The 23,827-nt window shown below is 43.4% G+C and overlaps 1 protein-coding gene across 1 annotated transcript in view; it reads left to right on the top strand.

The window, feature by feature from the left end:
- The window catches only part of LOC148477813 (uncharacterized), a 204,395-nt gene that overhangs the window by 5,338 nt on the left and 175,230 nt on the right, over positions 1–23,827 (top strand). Inside the window, 1 exon segment of the mRNA XM_088456150.1 lies at positions 6,615–7,484. Within this exon segment, the coding sequence (XP_088312276.1) occupies positions 6,615–7,484 (870 nt within the window).

Raw genomic sequence — 23,827 nt, 5'->3', positions numbered from 1 at the left:
GCCATGACAGGGCAACAGCCCTCCAAATCCTCTGATAAACAGTCTGCATGAGACGGTATTTTCACACCCTTTTTGTGTTTTTTTTGGAGATGATTGTTTTCTATTGTTCCAAGTCCATTGGATACTTCAGATTTGTGGGTGGAGAATATTTTGTGAGGTGTTTAGCTCACAGAGGTGGCAGGTGGCATAGAACGAGTCTGTGGAAGCGGGTCTTTCAACTTATCTTGGTCTCCTCTTAGGAGGAGGCTTACTTGCAGCTTCTCTTGACCTGAGGGGGTTCAGCCTTGGGAAGGAAGGTCATTTTCCCGAAGATGCCAGGCAGTTATTTGGCAGAGGTTTTTTGGGACTCTGTGTGTGGTCATGGGGTTTCCTCTAGACCAGGTTGTAGTATGTTCCATGACAGTTACGCTACATATCCCTGATGACGTGGAGTTAGGCATGCCTGACAAAGCTCATTTTGGTGGCACCTTTGACTATCTTCCGTTGGATACTTCATCTCTCTTCCTAAGCTAGAGGTTTAATTTTCTGTAAGATGGATTGGAACAAACTGGTACTGGTTCCAGGTTTCCCACAGATTTCACAACTTCTGTTTTGTATTCAACAACAGTAATCCTAGTGATGCAGAACAGTATAGTACAATAGTAAGTACATAATATTTGTTAGTAACCAGCTAGCATCCAATTACGCTTTGTCAAAAGAGAATGAAAAAATAATTTCCTTAATATGGAGTAAGAAAAAAGACCGAATACAAAAATAAAGAATGAAATTGAAGAAGGGAGAGGGATTGAGCAAATAGCTAATGGGAGGGGGTTGGAGGAACCCGATGACCTATGCAGAGTAACCCACAAGAAGAAATCTAGATTGCAGGACAAAAGTGACTAGTTAAAATAAACAGTCCCATAAATTGCTAAACAATGGGGTTGGAAGAAATACCTGCAGAACACGTGTGGCTGGAAGGTCATCATTGACGTAATAGATACCAAGTGGTTGACTGAAAAATATTAGTCTGATCTTGTGGTGGCAAGCATTCGATATAAAGGTTCCATTTTCTCCTAGAAACTGAATACCCTTTTTGTTCGATATTAGGGAGGGCCGCTCTCCTGTCAAAATATAATAGTTTAACAGTGCGAATTTGGCCGTAGATATGGATGGTGGAGCAGAGGAAACCCACTTGGTACGGATGGCCTTCTTTGCCATTGAGAGTATAAGCGACAGAAGGGGTTTTCCCACATTACCGGGTAACATGGGGTCCCAGGCTTCATAATAACTATATTAATGCTTTATGGGCGGAATTCAATTCTCTCCAGCCCCTATCGCGCCCGACGGAGCTATTCTATTCTTGCTCCTGTCGGGCGCGATCAGCTGCCAAGCGCTACTTTTCAGCTCGCAGCCCCTGGGGGATGAGAGCTGAAATGTGCGAAAAGTGACATGTTTGGGCACCCAAACATCATTTTTCGCGATCGCGCCCAGCACTTTGGTCGGGTTTAGCTGCTTTACACGGCTAAACCTGACCTCTATGGGCGCGATCAGCATGAAATTCTGGCACAATCGAATAGCGGCCTGCGATCTCCTGTCACTTTAGACGGGAGATGCAGGCCGCGAAATCAATTGAATTCCTCCCTATGAATGAGAGTAAAATGAGTCTTATAAATTGTAGTTAAAGCTTATTTCAAAATCTTCAAGTCTTGGGGCAAGTCCAAAAATTATGAGCCATAGTCCCTGAGGCAGAGCTACAATTCAAACATAGACCCACTTCACCTGGTAATAAATAAATGTATATATATATTTATTTATTATCTCCTTTGAGATGGGGAAATGCACGCCCTATGCAAAAATCTAATATGAACTTCTTGTAAGTTTGCAAAGCTAAGGACTGTAAGGGGCATTTTCAATTGTCCGTGAAGTTTTCCAAGCAAAATATTTTGCGGGCATCACAACCATTTTTCAATTACCGCGGGTGTGTGTGTGCTCTTGATACTTGTGGTATCGACTAAAAAAAAGAAAAATCGGACGCGAATTAAAAAAAAAAAAATACCAATGCATAAATTAGAACAAATGGGGAAATCAGCAATTTTTCCATATAAACAAACTTTGTCTATTTAATTTTGTACAAATAAAACAAATTTTTTTTTTATTTTAACTAGAAAAAAAAGGCAATTTTGGGGTAACAAAAAATTGTAAAGTAAATAAATGCTAAAAAGACTTTTCTACAATAAAAGCCAACAAACATTAGAAAAATTGTTGATTTGGGGGTATTTTTCAGCCAATTAAAAAAATATATAAAATTATATACAAAGCAATTATCTCTTTGATTAAATAATTGCTTTATTTAATTTAGGGTGCATAAATCAACAAAAATGTTGATTTTTCTGGTCATTAGAAGTCAAAACTCCAATTGCTTAATTAGTCATTAGGGGGGTGTCTTAGGTGTTCTTAATCAAGTCCTGACAATTTTAGTAAAAATTGGGCTTGCTCTGAAGGTGCTCAAAAACAAATACAATCGCACAGCCAATTGTATACCAAAAATAAAGATTTCGCTTCCTATTGGATATGTCCTTAATGGTAGCTGATAAGAGCCCAAAATAAGTCACAGGACCAGGACAACCACAGTTGTGGCCACAGCGAATCCCCCGCAGGTCGTGTGAGGTGCTTATGATAATCGAATCCACAACAGTAGGCCCTCCCACAGAAGACCTAGAGACTTGAAGCAGAACTAAATGATGTACTTGTAAATACTTGAAAAATTATGTGTGTGATAAAATGTGTCCTTAAGGTGTTGAAAACTGCTAAGGGATCACCCAGGATCAAAAACATGGGTAACATCAGCAACAGAATACATCCTAATAAAGAGATTGGTACATTTTTACAGTTGTGAAGAAGGGCCATATTTTAGTACTCTGGTGGCTATCTGAAAGGTAGGAGACAGGTAGGTGGTACTAAGTACAGTACCTGGCTGATTTAGGGTAAGGACCTAGGATTTATGAATATTGATTCTATATCCTGGAAAAAGTGTCAAATCAACTAATAGTTTCTAGTATAACTGGGGTTGAGCTTAGGGGATCAGAGACAAATAGTAGCATGTCCTCTGAAAAATAGACAGTTTAACTTTATGGGGACCAATACAAATGTATTTAAAACATTTGCCATTGGATCTGACACCAAGGCAAACTACCACTAAGGGCCGTATTCAATTTGAGGCGTTAAGTCCGGATTTGCGGTAATTTACCACCGATGACGTCATTATTGCCTGTTTTAGTTTTACCCCGTATTCAATTTGAAAGACTTTCCGCCTAGGCGTTAAGTCAATGCAATGTAATAGGCGGTAAAGTATTGCCTATGAATGGCAGGCGTTAAAAAGTGCAGAATTGGGGTTTTGGGGTGCAACATTTCGGGAACCCCCGTGCAGCCTTCAGACAGTCCCCCAAAGATAATCTGTGTAAAAAAAAAAAAAATTTATTAAATTAAGGACACCCCAAAAATGTACTTTGTAAAAGGGGGTGAGAAAAAAAAAAGTTGGGGTACAAACTTAAAAAATAACGAATTTGACTCTGGGGGGGGTCCCTAAGTATGCCCCAAGTGATTTTTGATTGCAGGTGGGTTTTCACGATTTTTTTAAGTCACTTTAGCAACTTTAAAATATGCTGAACCCCATTTTCAAGTACCCCAAATTTGATGGCCATAGTTGTTTTGCCCTAAAAAAACTTCTAAATTCTTTTCTGCATCACCTTATTCAAAGCCGCATTTATGGACCTGCCGCGGCTATTAGAAACCCCAACTTCCTTCAGTAGTTAAAAATGGGGGTTCCCATGGTGATCCCCCATGTCTACACATCTTTAGGGGGGTCCCTAGAATATTTCCCGAAAATTCCCATTTTGTTTAACCTGTAAAAAAAAAGTAGTAAAAATGTACAAAAAAAATGACATTCGGTCCCCCCCCCCCAAAAGCCAAACCAGCCCCAGGCTTGCAATATTTTTAGAAACCAGTGGTGGTTTCTAAAAATATGGGGAACTTTTGTTTTTACAGGTTAAACAAAACTGGAATTTTCGGGAAATATTCTAAGGACCCCCCTAAAGATGTGTAGACATGGGGGATCACTATGGGTACCCCCATTTTTAACTACTGAAGGAAGTTGGTGTTTCAAATAGCCGTGGCAGGTGCATTTTTGCAGAATTTAAAAAAAAATGCGTTTTGGGACTTAAAAATATGCTAGTACCCATTTTCATGTACCCCAAATTTGATGGGACCATTTTTAAGAACGAAAAAAATAAACTAAATGCTCTTCTGCATCACTTCTTCAAAGTCGGGGGAAAAAAAAACACCTGCCGCAGCAATTTAAAAACCCAACTTTCTTTTGCAGCCAAAAACGGGGGTACCCATAGTGATCCCCCATGTCTGGACATCTTTAGGGGGGTCCTAGGATTATTTCCCGAAAATTCCAGTTTTTTTACCGCCGATCCAAGTATCGCCGGGTCCCGTTTTCGCCTACTTTCAAATTGAATACGCGGGCACGCGCGCGATACTTTAACGCCTGGAAAACAGGCAAAGTCGGCGTTAAGTCCGGGCCGCAATTTTGCCTAGAAACACAGCCATGAATAAAGAATTGTACTAAAACATCCTCCAAAAGCAACTTCTCCCAACCATCCAAGAACAGTTTGGTGACAAACAATGCCTTTTCCAGCATGATGGAGCACCTTGCCATAAGGCGAAAGTGATAACTAAGTGGCTGGGGGACCAAAACATCTAAATGTTGGGTCCATGGCCAGGAAACTCCCCAGACCTTAATCCCATTGATAACTTATGATCAATCCTCAAGAGGCGGGTGGACAAACAAAAACCCGCAAATTCTGACAAATTCCAAGCATTGATTAGGCAAGAATGGGCGACCATCAGTCAGGCCACGCCTCCCACAATTAGGCTACGCCCCCAATAACAGGGCTAATTGAATTAGCCTGGGGAATCAATTAGCCGGCAGTAAAGTGCTGCGGCTACTTGAATTTCCCCCGCCTCTAAGTCTGCCCCTCTCAGGCCCATGTTTGCTGCAGTATGAGTCAACTAAGTAGTGGAATTGTGATCGGTTCTATCTGGAGATGCCGTAATTGAGGAAAGCTCAGGCCTTTAGTCCTTTGTAGAAACCATCCGTATATTTCTGCAGGTATGAATGCTGATCCACAGCTAGACTGTAAACTTTAATGGTATACAGTCTAGTCCAGGGGTTCCAACCACGGTCCTCAAGGCACACTAATGGTCCAGGTTTTAGGGATAGCCATACTTGAGCACAAGTGACTTAATTAGTACCTCAGTTATATTGATTTAACCATCTGTGCACAATCATGGATATCGCTAAAACCAGGACTGTTAGTGTGCCTTGAGGACCGAGGTTGGGAATCACTGGTCTAGTCTTTCTAGAAAGTGACAGTGGTGCTGACTTTCTCCTCAGCAGGTGAAGTGCTGGAGCTGGGGGTTCTGTTTTGCTGCTTCCATACTTCTATTCCTACAGATAGCGGAGTGATCATTTTATGGTAACAGAAGGTTCTATTCACTCTGAGATTACATCACAAATTTCATGAGGCCGGGTCTCTGCGTTAATCAGTCTGGAGGCCTCCTGAGATTCGGTAATCTTATGCTCTATATAGACAATTTCTGATGTCCACGGATAGGTTCCCTGTATCAAAAAATATTCTTGCTGGGTCGTTTGCTTCAGTTTTTTTGTTAACAGACTTTGAAGGCATTTTTTTTTTTTTTTTTTTTTGATCAGTTGGAGCCTCTTGGTGTTTTTGTAGACTTGCCTGGGCAGGATGTTAGATTGGGTATTTGTTCTATGTCTTCTAACTTTGGAGCATACCTACCCATAGCGGCAGATTTGGCATGTCCCCACCCTTCCCACACACACAAACTTTGAGAATATAGTATTATACTTGCATATAATACTGTTCTAATACATTTCTTTTAATTCAGTTGGGGGAGATTGCCAGCCTACCCATTGTGCTTCGGTTTTCATAATTTAGAGCTATTGGTCATGGAGATGTAGATTATTCTTACCCTCTCTAGCACTGTGGCTCATGGCTACAAATTGCTAAAGTTCCCTGCAGGAGCTATACATCTTGCAGAGTATTTATAGTGCCAGGCTCCTAGTCTCGGCTACCCCAGGCTTTTGGGGTGTCCTCTGATGAAATCTAATTTTCTGTAACTCCTTTTTGTGCACACTTTGGTCCTGTTCTAATGCTCATTGGTTCAGTTGATTTGGAGATGTTTGTTTAAATGTAGATATGAAGATGTTTATGGAAGAGAGTTGGCTCCTTATGATGTTTGCTTTTCGTATTATTTTGTCCTTGTAAGTTTATAACTGAGGAAGAGGCATTGTAGAGGGGAGGTGATTCTTTAGTAAACTTGTATGTGCCCAGATCCTCAGCCAGCCTCTAATACCGCATGGCGGCAGTGTCCCCCAACAGGAATCAGAAAAATGCATTTAACAGTAAATTTAAAAAAAAGGATAAATATAAAAGTATGAAACTCAGCGTAGTTTGTTAATTGAAATAAATTAACAGTGTGAATTTGCTCCTCCGTGTGAATTTTTTTTTTTAATAAATAGTCTATTTTTTCTTTATTTCCATCAGATGAATGCAATAGCAGGAAAACGTTGGAGGAACATCTCATTTTGTCTCCAGATATTAAAATTGAAGATGACATCAAATGTGATTTATCAGGAGAAATCCCCGTTACCCTGGCTGTGCATTCAGTGCTCCACAGTGCTAATATACCATCTAATCCCTCTCATAACTCTGATAGTGTCACAGATATTACAGCTCATAGTGATAATATAATATTTGCTTGTTCTGAATGTGATAAATGTGACAGAAACCAGTCCAGCTTTGTGAGAAAACAGAGGAATCACACAGATAATAAACTGCTATCATGTTCTGAGTGTGGGAAATGTTTTACACAAAAGTCATCTCTTGTTACACATCAGAGAAGTCACACAGGTGAGAAACCGTTTCCATGCCCTGAGTGTGGGAAATGTTTTACACGGAAGTCCTATCTTGCTACGCATCAGAGAAGTCACACAGGAGAGAGGCCATTTCCATGTTCTGAGTGTGGCAAATGTTTTATGCAGAAATCGGATGTTGTTAAACATCAGAGAATTCACACGGGTGAGAAACCATTTACGTGTTCTGAGTGTGGGAAATCGTTTACATGGAAATCAAATCTTCTATTACATTTGAGATTTCACACAGGAGAGAAGCTATTTCCATGCTCTGAGTGTGAGAAATGTTATACACAGAAATCCGATATTGTTAAACATCAGAGAAGTCACACAGGTGAGAAGCCGTTTCCATGTTCTGAGTGTGGGAAATATTATACACAGAAATCACAGCTTGTTAGACATCAGAGAAGTCACACAGGTGAGAAGCCGTTTCCATGTTCTGAGTGTGGGAAATATTATACACAGAAGTCAGATCTTGTTAGACATCAGAAAACTCACACAAGGGAAAAGCCATTTCTATGAGCTATATGATACGAAATGAGGTTGCAGTAGTATTTTTATATCATGCAAAATGTGAAAATGTTAATAATGGAAGTTATGAAGGGCGATGCAAATTTATATATAAACCCAGCAATGGGCTGGAGATAGGGCCTTATTTAGATTGGTTGTAATTGGGGTTTTCAGCTTTTTTTTTTCGGGACAACTTCCACTTTTTTTGTGTGCGCCTGCACATCTTTTATAGCAGCACGTCTTTCAGACGTAAACGTGACTTTATGAAATGGGCAGTGGGCGTGCAGAAGCAGCCGAAGTACAGTAAGGGCATGGACTCCTAAATTGCAACTAAATGGCCACCAGACACAATCTTCACTATAAGACCATTGATTGTGTACTGTGATTCTTAGCTGTTGTGTTGGTACTTTTAGTGAAGCTGCACCTGCAGTCGTATTCCAAACGCATCTGGTAAACGAAGGGGAGGGACCCGCAGGTGCAGACTTGTGTATGTGCCCATCTCTAATTAAGTGCCCATAATGTGTGATCTGGGGCACTGTTATATTATAGCCCTCACTTATAATTAGGACCAAAGCTAAGAGAATGGCTAAAAAAAAGGTGCACACTTGCCCCTTGGTACATTGTTGTGAGGGGGCGTGCGCTAGCTCTACTGTAGTGTAAAAATAAAGCCATCCAGTATCTATAGGCTACATTCAAATATGTACAATATTTTCCCTGCATGCAACAAATAATTTTTTTTAAATGTCTTGCGTTGTTATAAGGTTTATCACAGACCAAACATATTATTTCATTATTTATAATTTTTTTTGTTTGTCTTCAGACCTTATGTTTTGCAAAACGTTTTTTAATTCAAAGTGTGTGAGATGGTTCATATAATTACTTCTGTTATCTGTTAGTATTACTGGTGGTTATTTATGAAGCTGCAAAAATATTTGCGCCAACAAGTAAATGCATTTTTGTGATGTTATGTGTTAAACGCACCTATTTGGCTATGCTGTACAAACACACTCATGAATACAGGTACGTGTATGGTATGGTAGGTTATGATGTATCCGCAGGGGATTAAACCTTTAAAACTTCATGGGAGGAGCTAAGTGCAACTAGCCTTGTATTGTGTCCTTATGTGAGATTTACATTTTATTTAGTCTTCATTCTAGCACCCTGCACCTGTCACACCCCAGAGCTTTCTGCTCTGGTGCTTCTAGCACATACTGGTCTGTATCCACAGTTCGTTGCATCAGCAATCTGTGCTAAAACCACCAGAGCAGAGAGCGATACCCCAGGCAGGAAAGAGGAACTGCACGGCTTGTGACAGGTGCAGGGTGCTAGAATGAACACTATTATTTAGCACGTCGGGGTGTTTACATGAGGTTAAAGGAGTGAAGAGTGCTTCTTTAGGAGGAATGTTTCAATTAACTTGGTGATTACAGTGCCAAAGAGCCCCTAAGTAACTGCTCTGTATTGGCCACGTTACAGGTGCATTCCTCAACAGTGTGCTGTGATTTAACCTTTTACTAGAGCTGTGATGTACTAAATGTAGGATGGTTCTCCTAACAACGAAAGCTTAACACACATAGGAGGCAGCCATATTGTAAGCTTGACCATTGTGCGAATGCAGCCACTCAGTTCACTAGGAAACAGTTGGTATATAACTATATATGTAACACTGAGTACTGCGCTCTCTGAGCTAATTACAGTACATTCCTGGCCTGTATTTTATAACCACTCATATTGTGTACTGTAGTTTGCACAGTGACTCGTGGAATGTGTTTTCTGTTTCATTGTATTCTGTATCTATATTATGAAGAATTAGGTGAAATAACTGTACTGTGTATATTTGTACATGATATGCAGTTATGTGATCAGTACACAAATAAGGTAATAAAATCTATAATTGCCAACCATGTTGTCTTTGTTTTTCTGAAATTATTTAAACAAGGAGAGAAAAATTGTGAACAGCTGATAATGGGATAGTCTGTATAACGCATGGATGGGAGAGTCTGTGTGTGGGGGGTGCATTCCCTGTGCACAGTCATGGGGGGAGGGGCTTCCCTTTAGTGGCCTGTTAACAGGTTCATATATTGTGTTTTCTGGTATTCTATCCAGACATCCATATGTTCATGCATACTGGGCTGTTAATGCTTAGGGGGAGAATTATCAAAACTTAGAATATGTAAAATTGGCGGACTTACGGTGGGCAAGGTGTCTGAGATGGACAATTTTTTATAAGTTCTCAGACTCTACAGTTCATTAAAATCTGTGGTGCAGCTCTAATATCTTCGTAGACTGTGTACTGCTCTCTGTCTTCTCTGGAGGTGAACTGGAGCCAATTTCTTTCCCTGGTGTCTGGTCCTAGTACCCGGGCTTTGCCGCTATTCCTCACTAGAGCTGTGCTTCCTGATGGTGGAACAGGTCATCGACTGATGCTAGCGGCCTCCTCATTTGTATTCCTCCCGGACATAGATTGTGTGCCCCTGTGAAACCTGTCCTGTACACCAGATCCCTCACCTTACCTCACTATCAGCAGGTACCACAAGCATGCGGAAAACCCCACTACCCTCCAGTTCTCTCCTTACTGAATGGCCTTCCACTGTGGCTGGCTGTGGGCCCCAATTGTACAACATGGACATCAGTATTGGTTCATCCTTGCTGCTCCCCAAAGATCTTTTGCCCCGTCTAGACCTTGGGTGTGTTTTCGTCCAGCTTGGCCCCCTGATTGCCTAACCTCCCTGTGGACGATATACACAGAAAACAAGTTAAGATTGAACTAGCATTACTAATCTAATAAATCTACACATTATTTGATCGATCTTGGATAAATTAAGAATAGACAAGCTATTGTAATGAAGAAAAATAGGGAAATAACCTGTTCTTTCAAGACGCACTTGGTGAGAGTATGCAGTGATGCGTAACTATCATTGGTTACATACTAAAATCGCATTCCGTTACTATGTAATTATCTGCTAAAAAGCAGATTGCATCATAAAACACATTCATATGTGTATGGGAAAAAGACAATGAAACAATAATCGCACAAATTGTAACATTCTCTCTTATATAAAACTTAGGCCCATATTCAATTAGTTTTGCACCTGCGATAAAGTTTTGCCTGCCAGACATTCCGCCGATATCGCGTGTTTTGGACTTATCGTGCGCAGCCCCGCTATTCGCCCTATTCAATTAAACCACACAGAAACGGTAAGCGGCGAAATCAGAACAGGTGGTAAGTGCTGTCAGAAATGGGGCCTGAACCCCCCAAAAAGATGCACTAACATTGGGGATCAATGTAGATGTGCCCGAATAGCCCTAATAAAACTATTTGGGGTATTTGTTTCAATAGCTTCTTATTAGCGTCTTTGCACAAGTGGTGAAGAATAGCATTAAGCAGTATTTTTTGGTGAAAATAAGTAGTCCTGACAAATTTGAGGTACTTGAAAATGGGTGCTAGCATATTTTAAAGTCTCTAAAGGGAATTAAAAAAAAAACTTGAAAAATGCACCTGTTGCATGCACCTGCAATCAAAAGAACACCTGACCCATCCTTGCAGACCCCCAAAAAGTCTATTTCGCTAGTTTTTATGCTTGTCCACCCACTTTTTTGCCGCCAAAATTAAAGTACTTTTTTGGAGTGTTAAGTTTTTCCCAAGGATTTTTGTGACACAGTTGTCCTTTGGGGGAATGTCCTAAAGGTTCTGAGTGGTTTCCCCAGCTTTGCACCCCAAAATAAAAATGTTGCACTTTTCACCTGCTATCCAGAGCCGAATCTTTTTCCGCTATTACGTTGCATTGACTTTCGCGTACGCGAAAAGCGACTGGAATTGAATACGGAGATAAGTTCCGACCACGCGGAAAAACGAGATCGGCGAGTATCGGCTTTTCACGTCTAATTGAATACAGGCCTATCCACATCTGAAGAAGAATTGATCACAATTCGAAACGCGTTATGGACTACATGCTACAGGGGAACCTTTGACTACCAGCAAGCCAGGACACTTTACATATACTGCGGTGGTGCCGAGCTTCATCGCCCGGGACCTCTTGGATTTTGCTTTGCTTGCATCAAGCCCACCGCAGCCTTGTCTAATGGTGAGAAGCGGTTTTCTGGTTACCCCAATATTTGTCATCTTGATTTTATGGAATATATATGTTTTAAATAAATTTTGTTCTCTCCTTTATTCTTGATTGGGATACATATATATTCTTCATCCATCTGAGGCATTAGCGCCATTCCTTTTCACCTACATAATTGTATTTTCTTTAAGAGCTTGGCTAAGTGACTATCTTGTGGAACACCTGTGCACTTCCAAACATTGTAGACTAAACACCACAGAGTGTATAGACCATACTGGTCAGACATGGTGTCATAATGCCATAGGAAGTGATTTCATGTTGTGGTCTTTTATTTTATTGTCAATCACCTGTAGCCCACTGCCCTGTGATGCTGAGGAGTGCGTGAGGAGCTTTGTAAGTTTTACAGAATTATGTAGTTAATCTACCTCCATATACCTATATACTTTATGGGGGCAAATTAAACTATGAGGTTTATTTACTAAGCCCTGGATGGATTAAGTGAACGCAGATAAAGTACCAGCGAATCAGCTCCTAACTGCCATGTCACAGGCTGTTTGAAAAATTACAGGAGCTGATTGGCTGGTACTTTATCTTCATCCACAGTTTAGTAAATAGACCCCTACATGGGCTTGTTGAACAGATCAGGCATGATGGCGAAATGGAGGATTTATTGGCTACATAGTTCAAAGTCCAAGCGGTAAATACACTCAAATTCATTGAGTAATTTCCCTACAAGTCTCATCACATTATGTGCACTACCATCAGGTGTGAGAGAAGTGCACTAATCTTGTACATGGAATTATTTCTCTGCTAACTACTAAAGGTCAATGAGGTAAATTTACTAAGCGTCCAATTTGATGTTTCTTTATATCTGAACGGTATTGACAGTAGTTTAGTGTCTAAAGTAACAGTATTTATTATGCATTGGTTTTGATTGTCATTTAAAATCCACTGTCGATACCCATCAAAGTTGTAACCCCTATCCCACCCTATGGCTTCTGCAAATCTGACAAGAATCTGCCGTCAATTAGCGGCAGATTTAAAGCAATGCACACATCAGTATGAAAATGGTGTTGGGTCTCTGAGTATTGAAAAATGAGGGGACACACAGCATGGAGTCCACCCTATTATTCAATAGCCAGTACTAGGCTGAACCAGCCAGTGCTGGTGACACTATAGCATGGAGACACATAGTATAGAGTCCCCGTGCCATAACAGCAACCAGCCCCAGACTGGTCGGGGTAGGGCTGGATGACCCCAAAAATATCCCCCCCACCATTCCCTAAGGACAACCAGCCGAGGGTTTTCGGTGCTTAGGTAATAGTTTTAATAAAGTATAAATGAATATATAATATTGTTCTTTACAGTTGGATTACAGGTCCTAGCAAGCGTGCCATGGTGGCAGTTGGCAAACCACAATTGCCAGCATGCCCAAACATCAAAGGCACACTGGCACCTGTAAAAAAAATTAAAATATTAACAGACAGTAGGCCTACATACACACCAAATATTTTATTAAATAAACACACCAAGACATCTCATTTACCCATTTATTACTTAAGGTGCGTACACACACAACGATGTAAGTAATGAACAATTTTCGTTGATCGATTTTCGTTCAGTTTTTCCTTTGAAAAAGTGAACGAAAATAGTTTTAAAAAGTAGTTGGTTTTACTTTACTTAATAAACAATTTTCTGTGTGTTGAAGGAAAAATGTTTCAACTTCTATTGAAAATCGTTCAGTTGGCCAGTCTGACTGAACTACAAACTACAATCGACAAACATGAACGATAATCGTTTATCGTTCTATACTGAACGATTTTTTGAACGATAACTACATCGTTATAGTTAAATTGTTAAAAAAAAATCGTTGTGTGTACGCACCTTATCAAATAGAAGTATTCACGTCCCCTACATTCTGTGTAGCATCCCGAATCTTGGCAAAACAAACCAGTGCTACAACTCCTCCTGGAGTCCTGTCGCAAATGACAGGTACTTGGGGGACACTTTCTTTAGGAATGAATGGGGATGCGCTGATTGGCCAGTGTGTACCCAGCATTAGCTCCCCCCCCTGTCACTGGGCCTGTACACATGTCACACTGATAACACTCACCTGATACACACTGATCACTATACACAATAAGACCACAGCTGTGTGTGTGTATATGTGTGTATATATATACATATATATATATATATATATAGTCACAGCTAGGATGGTATATCATTACACACAGGGCCTGATTCAGGGCCGCTCGTTCGTTCTGACCGATGTTCGCTCATCTGCGCATGCGTACGGATTGTAATACGCATGTGCGAACCAGTCAGTGCGGCTGAAAATCGTTTGTTCGCTATATAGCGAATGCCTGCTACTTTGAGTGACAGGAGGAGGCGTATGTGGGTGGTAACGGGAAGGAGCTTGAAAACGGGAAGTGGAATTAAGAACGCAGGCGTGCTTAAAGGTCAAAACGGGCGTTTTATGGGTGTGCATCATTAAAACAGCAGCGTCATTGACCACGTGACCTGGTTGTTTTATAGTCAGAACTGCTCGCAATATAGTGGTAGGAAAAACCAACCACAAGAATAGCGAGCAGTTCATACGCTGTTCGATGTACTCAATTAATCTAATAAATAGCGGACATGACGTATGGTGCGAGCGGCAAGGGGGCGTATTTTTCAACATTTCGACCGCAAGTTTTGCTCGCTCGTTCAGACTTAGAGGCGTGAACAGACCGCAATGAGCGAACGGTTCATTTGAATAGCCACCCCTTTTTTTTGAACGAACGACCGCAAATAGCGAGCGGCTCGGAATGAGATCCACAGTGTGTTACATTCAGCAGACATTTCAGTAAGAGGATAACTCCGCCCTGTAACCCAGAGCTACCTGAATAAGGTGCAGGAAGTAACCAGAGGGTTGCACGAGTGAAGGTGGGCATGTCACAAGAGGGTTGTGCAGGGGGGAGAGAAGTTTTACCAGAGGGTTGTGCTTGCTTATGCAAGGAGGGATAGGATCACCAGAGGGTTGTGCAGGTGAGGAGAGGAGTGTCACCAGAGGGTTCTGCAGGGGGGGAGAGGAGTGTCATCAGAGAGTTGTGCAGGGGGGGAGAGAAGTGTCACCAGAGGGTTGTGCAGGGGGGGAGAGAAGTGTCACCAGAGGGTTGTGCAGGGGGGGAGAGGAGTGTCACCAGAGGGTTGTGCAGGGGGGGAGAGGAGTTTCACCAGAGGGTTGTGCAGGGGTGGGGGGAGAAGAGTGTTACCAGAGGATTGTGCGGGGGGAAAGGAGTGTCACCAGAGGGTTGTGCAGGGGGGGAGAGGAGTGTCACCAGAGGGTTGTCCAGGGGGCGAGAGGAGTGTCACCAGAGGGTTCTGCAGGGGGGGAGAGGAGTGTCACCAGAGGGTTCTGCAGGTGGGGAGAGGAGTGTCATCAGAGAGTTGTGCAGGGGGGGAGAGGAGTGTCATCAGACGGTTGTGCAGGGGGGGAGAGGAGTGTTACCAGAGGGTTGTGCAGGGGGGGGGAGAGGAATGTTACCAGAGGGTTGTGCAGGGGGGGAGAGGAGTGTCACCAGAGGGTTGTGCAGGGGGGGAGAGGAGTGTCACCAGAGGGTTGTGCAGGGGCGGAGAGGAGTGTTACCAGAGGGTTCAGGGGGGGAGGAGTGTAACCAGAGGGTTGTGCAGGGGGGGAGAGGAGTGTCACCAGAGGGTTGTGCAGGGGTGGGGAAGAAGAGTGTTACCAGAGGGTTGTGCGGGGGGAGAGGAGTGTCACCAGAGGGTTGTGCAGGGGGGGAGAGGAGTGTCACCAGAGGGTTGTGCAGGGGGGGAGAGGAGTGTCACCAGAGGGTTGTGCAGGGGGGGAGAGGAGTGTCACCAGAGGGTTGTGCAGGGGGGGAGGTGTCACCAGAGGGTTGTGCACACAAGTCATACATGTATTTCACACAGGTCATATAATTGTATCATATACAGCACACAAAGGAAGGGGGAGAAGGGAAGCAGGGCGGGTGGTGCTAGGGCCATAGCGTCTGTAGTATCTCCGCAGAATTTGCCGCATTCCCCTGGGAAGCAGCTAGATCCCCTTCCGTAGTTTCACCATGACGTCATTACCCAGTATCTAACGTCATTCCCTACCATCCAAGTGCCATTCCCTTGTCTGCTGCACAGCAGCTTCCTTTGTAGCGGAGGTGAGATCTCGGATGTGACGTCATCGTATTGCCTGGTCGCTGCCATTGGTCTTAGCCCCAGCCCTGACTCTGTATTTGGTGAGAAAGAGGCCGGGGGAGGTGTGAGGTGAGTGATGACTGGAGGGGTCCCCGGTGTCAGGCTGGTGCACACAACACTCGGTGTTCCTTCAGGTCCCTCACACTGGCGGTGGCCATGCTGCGGTATAGGTGTCCTGCTACTGTCTGGTTACACATTGGCTCAGCGTAGGCTCATTATATTACTCTCCAGCATATATCGCCAATCACATGCCTGCCCCCTCCCCCGTATATATCACCTGTTACATGCCTTCTCCCCGTATATATATTGCATGTCACATTCATGCCCCCCATATATATCGCCTGTCACATGCCTGCCCCCCTGTATACATCTCCTGTCACATGCCTGCCCCCTCCCCCGTATATATCACCTGTTACATGCCTTCCCCCGTGTGTATATATATATATATATGCACCTGACTGTATATAGCTAGTAATCAATGTGGGGGGACCAAAGATGTAGCACAAACTCTGCTGAGAACAACCTGTAACCACCTACATACATGATAATCACTCTCCGCAATGATTTACTAGTGTTCACTCTAGGTACTGGCCCAAGACCTAAAGAAAGGGCACATCTGTGCGCACTGAAGGCGTGAGTCTGAAAAGGGGGTGTGGCCAAGTAAAGGGGATTGTGTCTTTAAAGCTGGCCATACACCTACACGACCAGCATAAGATCCGATTCATCATACGATTTCCCTCCGACTCTTTGGAGCTCCCTGGCAGTCCCGGCAGCATGTTTGTTGTTTTTCTTAGCACACGATCTGTCGTAAGATCGATCCTGTGTCTCACAGGCTCATAAGGGAAACAGTCATTGAAATGACTTGAATTTACACACGATGGATCGCATGAACAAAATAAATGGCACGATCTGCACACGATACGATGGACAAGATGTGCTGCACATCTGATCATAAGAAATGATTATAGGAGCTGCGGGAGCGCGCATCGGATCATATCTTGCTAAAAAAAAACATGCTTTTCACAAGATCCATCTTATGACCCGTCGAGAATCGGGCAATTGGCCCGAAATCTTGCAGGTGTATGGCCAGCATTAGACGTGTCGGCATTCCATTTTCATCACTCTTGGGGGTGTGCCCGGCACTGCGGACGTACGGGGTTCTATCGGGTGAATGGATGGTGGGCGCATGCACCCTGCATCCATTCACCGGTGGTGACCGCTACACCGCAGTTTTCCCCACCCGCGGGACACAGCGACCCGCGGGTGGTGACGGCACCCACAAGCTGTTTCAGTGGGGCGCCGCGCCATAGGGCAGGCTTCTTTTTGCCCTTTAGAAACAGGGCAGGGCGCGGTGCCCCACTAAAACAGCCTAGCGGGAACGCTATTAAGAGATGGCAACCATTTCAAAAAGGAAGCAAGTCAAATAAAAATATTGTGGTCTTAAACTATTGCCACCTAGGTATGTTAACTGCAAATGAATCACATTTTTGTACAATTGGTCAAGAAACCCAAAGATTCAACATTGGACCACTTGAGATGTAGTGACCCTGCAGTGGGTGTCTATGATTTACAGACCCCTTAGTTTCCTAAACTATTCTGCAAACGTCTTGGGGTAAAAGAGCAAGCTCCTGAATGTGCACTGAATAAATATAACCTATGAAGTATGCACTGCAGAAACATTTTTAATGTATGAATATTAAACTTAATGTGATTAGGTCTTAAGAGGCCTGCGGGGAGGTCAAATGTTTATTTACAATACAGCTTTTTCATTAATTATCTCATACTGTTTTAGATATTTACTCTAAGCCTTACATTATGATGGGGCCCAGAAACATTGGGGTAGGGGCCCACATAAAGCGTTTCCATGTGATCTCTGACACCTTACTGTACTCTGCTTATGTTCAAATGCCCACTTCCCACACTGTTCTGCCTCTCTTGGTGGGAGATACTTGCCTATTCTGTGTGACTCAGAATTGGGTGCTTTGCGTTTACTGGCATCTGATTGATTTGCAGTGGGATGACGCACAAGATGCACTTCACCCACGGTCATGTTCCACTTTTCATCAGAGTGTGTAGGTCGCTTAGCAGTCACCTGTGTCTGTTGGGAATGGGACATTATACAGTAACACCAGGGGATGTGTCTGGGTGATGATTGGAGAGATGACTGCTGGGAATGGCACATTATACAGTAACACCAGGGGATGTGTCTGGGTGATGACTGGAGAGGTGACTGCTGGGAATGGGACATTATACAGTAACACCAGTGGATGTGTCTGGGTGATGACTGGAGAGGTGACTGCTGGGAATGGGACATTATACAGTAACACCAGGGGATGTGTCTGGGTGATGACTGGAGAGGTGACTGCTGGGAATGGGACATTATACAGTAACACCAGGGGATGTGTCTGGGTGATGACTGGAGAGGTGACTGCTGGGAATGGGACATTATACAGTAACACCAGGGGATGTGTCTGGGTGATGACTGGAGAGGTGACTGCTGGGAATGGGACATTATACAGTAACACCAGGGGATGTGTCTGGGTGATGACTGGAGAGGTGACTGCTGGGAATGGGACATTATACAGTAACACCAGGGGTTGTGTCTGGGTGATGACTGGAGAGGTGACTGCTGGGAATGGGACATTATACAGTAACACCAGGGGATGTGTCTGGGTGATGACTGGGAATGGGACATTATACAGTAACACCAGGCGATGTGTCTGGGTGATGACTGGAGAGGTGACTGCTGGGAATGGGACATTATACAGTAACACCAGGGGATGTGTCTGGGTGATGACTGGAGAGGTGACTGCTGGGAATGGGACATTATACAGTAACACCAGGGGATGTGTCTGGGTGATGACTGGAGAGGTGACTGCTGGGAATGGGGCATTATACAGTAACACCAGGGGATGTGTCTGGGTGATGACTGTATCATTGTGTGTGTCAGGTTCCTATAAGGTGTCAGGATGTCACTGTCTATCTCTCCATGGAGGAGTGGGAGTATATAGAGGAACACAAGGATCTATACAGGGACGTGATGATGGAGAATCACCAGCCCCTCACATCACTGGGCAAGAGAAGACTTTTTTTATTACTTTAAATAAGTGATCAGTTCTTTTGGTCACATGTGTAAAGACATGGGTGCAGATGTACTAAGCTCTGGAAAGTGATAAATTAGAAAATGATAACCTGCCATCCAATCAGCTCGTAACTGTAATTTCTCAAACACAGCCTGTAAGATAACAGTTAGGAGCTGAGTGGCTGGTAGTTTATCACTCTCCAATTTATCACTTTCCAGAACTTAGTACATCTCCACCTTCATCTGATAATCACATATACACTATGTATTCAATCACTGTATGTCTCCTACAGATGGAGCCAGTAACAGAGATTCCCCAGAGAGATGTCCCCGTCCTCTTTATGCACAGGACTGTACAGAGGAGAATCACTGGATCCCACAGGAGGATCAGGTAGATGGGATTTAGGGTCTCCCCAATTTACAAAGTGACTTTTCATTATATGATCTGTAGAGATGCTGTGTGGTTTTTATACACTGATATTCTACTGTTTAATAGTGTCCGATTTTGTTAATTGAGATTAATGTGTTATTTGTGCATTATTTAGGGTAAGAACCTTTCTGACGTGAAGGTAGAAGATATAGAGGGAGAAGAAGAGACTTATGTGAGGGGTGATCAGCAGTGTAAGGAGGAGGAAATCCCTACAGGTATCAGCACTGGTTAGTAATAATCACATATTACAGAACAGAGTCACATATTCACATGCAGGGCAGCATAGACGGTGTAATGGTTAGCGTTACTGCCTCACAGCACTGAGGTTGTGTGTTCGATTCCCACCATGGCCCTACCAGTGCGGAGTTTGTATATTCTCCCTGTGCTTGCGTGGGTTTCCTCCGGGTACTCCGGTTTCCTCCCACACTCCAAAAATATACTGGTAGGTTAATTGGCTCCCAACACAAATTAACCCTAGTGTGTGCGCATGTGATAGGGAATATAGATTGTAAGCTCCACTGGGGTAGGGACTGATGTGAATGGCCAAATAGTCTCTGTAAAGCGCTGCGGAATATGTGTGCGCTATATAAATATCTAGTAATAATAATAATAATAAATATTCTCCTTGTTCAGTTACTACAACAATCTCTTATTCTACACCCTCCTCTGTCAGTACAGACTAATGAGGGAAATGTTTCTGCCCAGTGGGGTAGTCATGAGCCATCAGTCCCTATTATACTCCTGATCTCCCCCTCACATCATGTCACTGTGTGTTACCAGCCCAGAGATCTGACCAGTCTCCTCCCCACACTCTCTGGTGTATCTCATACATCAGGAGCCATCAGCCCCTATTATACTCCTGCTCTCCCCCTCACATCATGTCACTGTGTGTTACCAGCCCAGAGATCTGACCAATCTCCTCCCCACACTCTCTGGTGTATCTCATACATCAGGAGCCATCAGCCCCTATTATACTCCTGCTCTCCCCCTCACATCATGTCACTGTGTGTTACCAGCCCAGAGATCTGACCTATCTCCTCCCCACACTCTCTGGTGTATCTCATACATCAGGAGCCATCAGCCCCTATTATACTCCTGCTCTCCCCCTCACATCATGTCACTGTGTGTTACCAGACCAGACATCTGACCAGTCTCCTCCCCACACACTCTGGTGTATCTCATACATCAGGAGCCGTCAGCCCCTATTATACTCCTGCTCTCCCCCTCACATCATGTCACTGTGTGTTACCAGCCCAGAGATCTGACCAGTCTCCTCCCCACACTCTCTGGTGTATCTCATACATCAGGAGCCATCAGCCCCTATTATACTCCTGCTCTCCCCCTCACATCATGTCACTGTGTGTTACCAGCCCAGAGATCTGAACAGTCTCCTCCTGACACTCTCTGGTGTATCTTATTCATCAGGAGCCATCAGCACCTATTCTACTCCTGCTCTCCTCCTCACATCATGTCACTGTGTGTTACCAGACCAGAGATCTCACCAGTCTCCTCCCCACACACTCTGGTGTATCTCATACATCAGGAGCCATCAGCCTCTATTATGCTCCTGCTCTCCCCCTCACATCATGTCACTGTGTGTTACCAGACCAGAGATCTGACCAGTCTCCTTTCCACACTCTCTGGTGTATCTCATAGATCAGGAGCCATCAGCCCCCATTGGATTTCTGTTCTCCCCCTCACATCATGGCACTGTGTGTTACCAGCCCAGATATCTCACCAGTCTCCTTCCCACACACTCTGGTGTATCTCATACATCAGGAGCCATCAGCCTCTATTATACTCCTGCTCTCCCCCTCACATCATGTCACTGTGTGTTACCAGCCCAGAGAACTGACCAGTCACCTCCCCACACTCTCTTGTGTATCTCATACATCAGGAGCCATCTGCCCATTATACCCCTGTTCTCATCCCCTGTGAATGGTGTAGGAATTACAATGGTTTCTATATGTGCCTCCCACTTTTTAAGGGGCCAAAAGTAATGGGACTATCAACTCAAAAGCTATTTCATGGACAGGTGTGGGCTATTCCCTCATTATTTCATTATCAATTAAGCAGGTAAAAGGTCTGGAGTTGATTCTAGGTGTGACATTTGCATTTGGAATCAGTTGCTGTCGACTCTTAATATGAGATCCAAAGAGCTGTCACTATCAATGAAGCAAGCCATCATTAGGCTAAAAAATCAAAACAAACCCATCAGAGAGATAGCAAAAACATTAGGTGTGGCCAAATCAACTGTTTGGAACATTCTTAAAAAGAAAGAACGCACCGGAGAGCTCAGCAACACCAAAAGACCCGGAAGACCACGGAAAACAACTGTGGTGGATGACAGAAGAATTATTTCCCTTGTTAAGAAAAACCCCTTCACAACAGTTGGCCAAATCAAGAACACTCTCCAGGAGGTAGGTGTATATGTGTCATAGTCAACAATCAAGAGAAGACTTCACAAGAGTGAATATAGAGGGTTCATCACTAGATGTAAACCATTGGTGAGCCTCAGAAACAGGAAGACCAGATTAGAGTTTGCCAAACAACATCTAAAAAAAGCCATTACAGTTCTGGAACAACATCCTATGGACAGATGAGACAAAGATCAACTTGTACCAGAGTGATGGGAAGAGAAGAGTATGGAGAAGGAAAGGAACTGCTCATGATCCAAAATATACCACCTCATCAGTGAAGCATGGTGGTGGTAGTGTCATGGCGTTGGCATGTATGGCTGCCAATGGAACTGGTTCCCTTGTATTTATTGATGATGTGACTGCTGACAAAAGCAGCAGAATGAATTCTGAAGTGTTTCGGGCAATATTATATGCTCATATTCAGTCAAATGCTTCAGAACTCATTGGACGGCGCTTCACAGTGCAGATGGACAATGACCCAAAGCATACTGCAAAAGCAACCAAAGAGTTTTTTAAGGCTAAAAAGTGGAATGTTATGCAATGGCCAAGTCAATCCCCTGACCTGAATCCGATTGAGCATGCATTTCACTTGATGAAGACAAAACTGAAGGGAAAATGCCCCAAGAACAAGTAGGAACTGAAGACATTTGCAGTAGAGGCCTGGCAGAGCATCTCCAGGGATGAAACCCAGCGTCTGGTGATGTCTATGCGTTCCAGACTTCAGGCTGTAATTGCCTGCAAAGGATTTGCAACAAAGTTTTAAAAAGTGAAAGTTTGATTTAGGATTGTTTAGTTTGTCCCATTACTTTTGTCCCCTTAAAAAGTGGGAGGCACATATAGAAACCGTTGTAATTCCTACACCGTTCACCTGATTTGGATGTAATTACCCTCAAATTAATTCTGAAAGTCTGCAGTTAAAGCACATCTTGTTTGTTTCATTTCAAAGCCATTGTGGTGGTGAATAGAGGCCAAAATATAAAAATTCTGTCAATGTTCCAATATTTATGCACCTGACTGTATACAATATACTCAGTCTCTATGTCTCCTACAGATGGACCCAGTAACAGAGATACCCCAGAGAGATGTCCCCATCCTCATTATTCCCAGGACTGTACAGAGGAGAATCACAAGACCTCACAGGAGCATCAGGTAGGTGGGATTTAGGGTCTGACCAAATGCCAAAGGGAGCTGCTGTGTGTGTCTTTTACACTGATATTCTACTGTTTTAATCTCAATGATATCAGACAATAATACAATGCTATTTTATTGTTTTGTGGGTTCTATAGTGTGATGAACCGACTGATATTAAGGTAGAAGATATAGAGGGAGAAGAAATTACGTATGTGACTAATATTAAGGTAGAAGTTATAGAGGAAGAAGAAGAGAAGCCTGTGGTGGATTATCAGCAGTGTAAGGAGGAGGAAATCCCTACAGATATCAGCACATGTGAGTAATAATCACTTATAGCAGAAGTCACATTTTCCTTGTTATAACAGCCTCTTATTCTACACTCTCCTCTGTCACTGAGCAGTTCGTAGGTTTGTAGGATCAGTGGTTCCCATAGCAACCAATCAGAGTTCAGCTGTCATCAACCCCCCTCAAAAGAAACTGGATCGACATTTCTTTGAGAAGACACTCCAGCCTATTATAGCTGGTACAAATAACAGTGTTGTCATTGAGTTCCTGAAACAGCGCTATTTACTAGCAACCAATCTGGCCTGCGAAAACTGCCTGCATTGGATCGCTCGTCGCCAATGTTCTGATGGCTATTCTTGGAAGTGTATTAATCAGAACTGTGCGTCATCATGGGTATCTATCAGAAAGGGGTCTTTCTTTGAAAAGTCGCACATGTCTCTGAAAAAGTGGCTACACATTGCTTACCTCTGGGGTTCGGAAACCTCTGAAAAACAAACTGCACAACTGACTGGAATATCCGAACGCACCATAGTTGACATTTATAACTGTTTTCGTGAAGTATGTAGTGTCTATTTTCGTCCTAACCTAGATTTGCTCGGTGGCCCCGGTCATTATGTTGAAGTTGACGAGTCTTATTTTAGTCATAAATTTAAGTACTATCGTGGTCATGCCCCGGATCAAGAAATATGGGTTTTTGGGATTGTG

This window comes from Taudactylus pleione, unplaced genomic scaffold (genome assembly GCF_031769625.1).
Source record: "Taudactylus pleione unplaced genomic scaffold, aTauple2 ptg000689l, whole genome shotgun sequence".
In the NCBI taxonomy this organism is placed as follows: Eukaryota; Metazoa; Chordata; class Amphibia; order Anura; family Myobatrachidae; genus Taudactylus; species Taudactylus pleione.
Note: the sequence above shows the minus strand (reverse complement) of the source record. Positions and strands in the feature narration are given on the sequence as shown.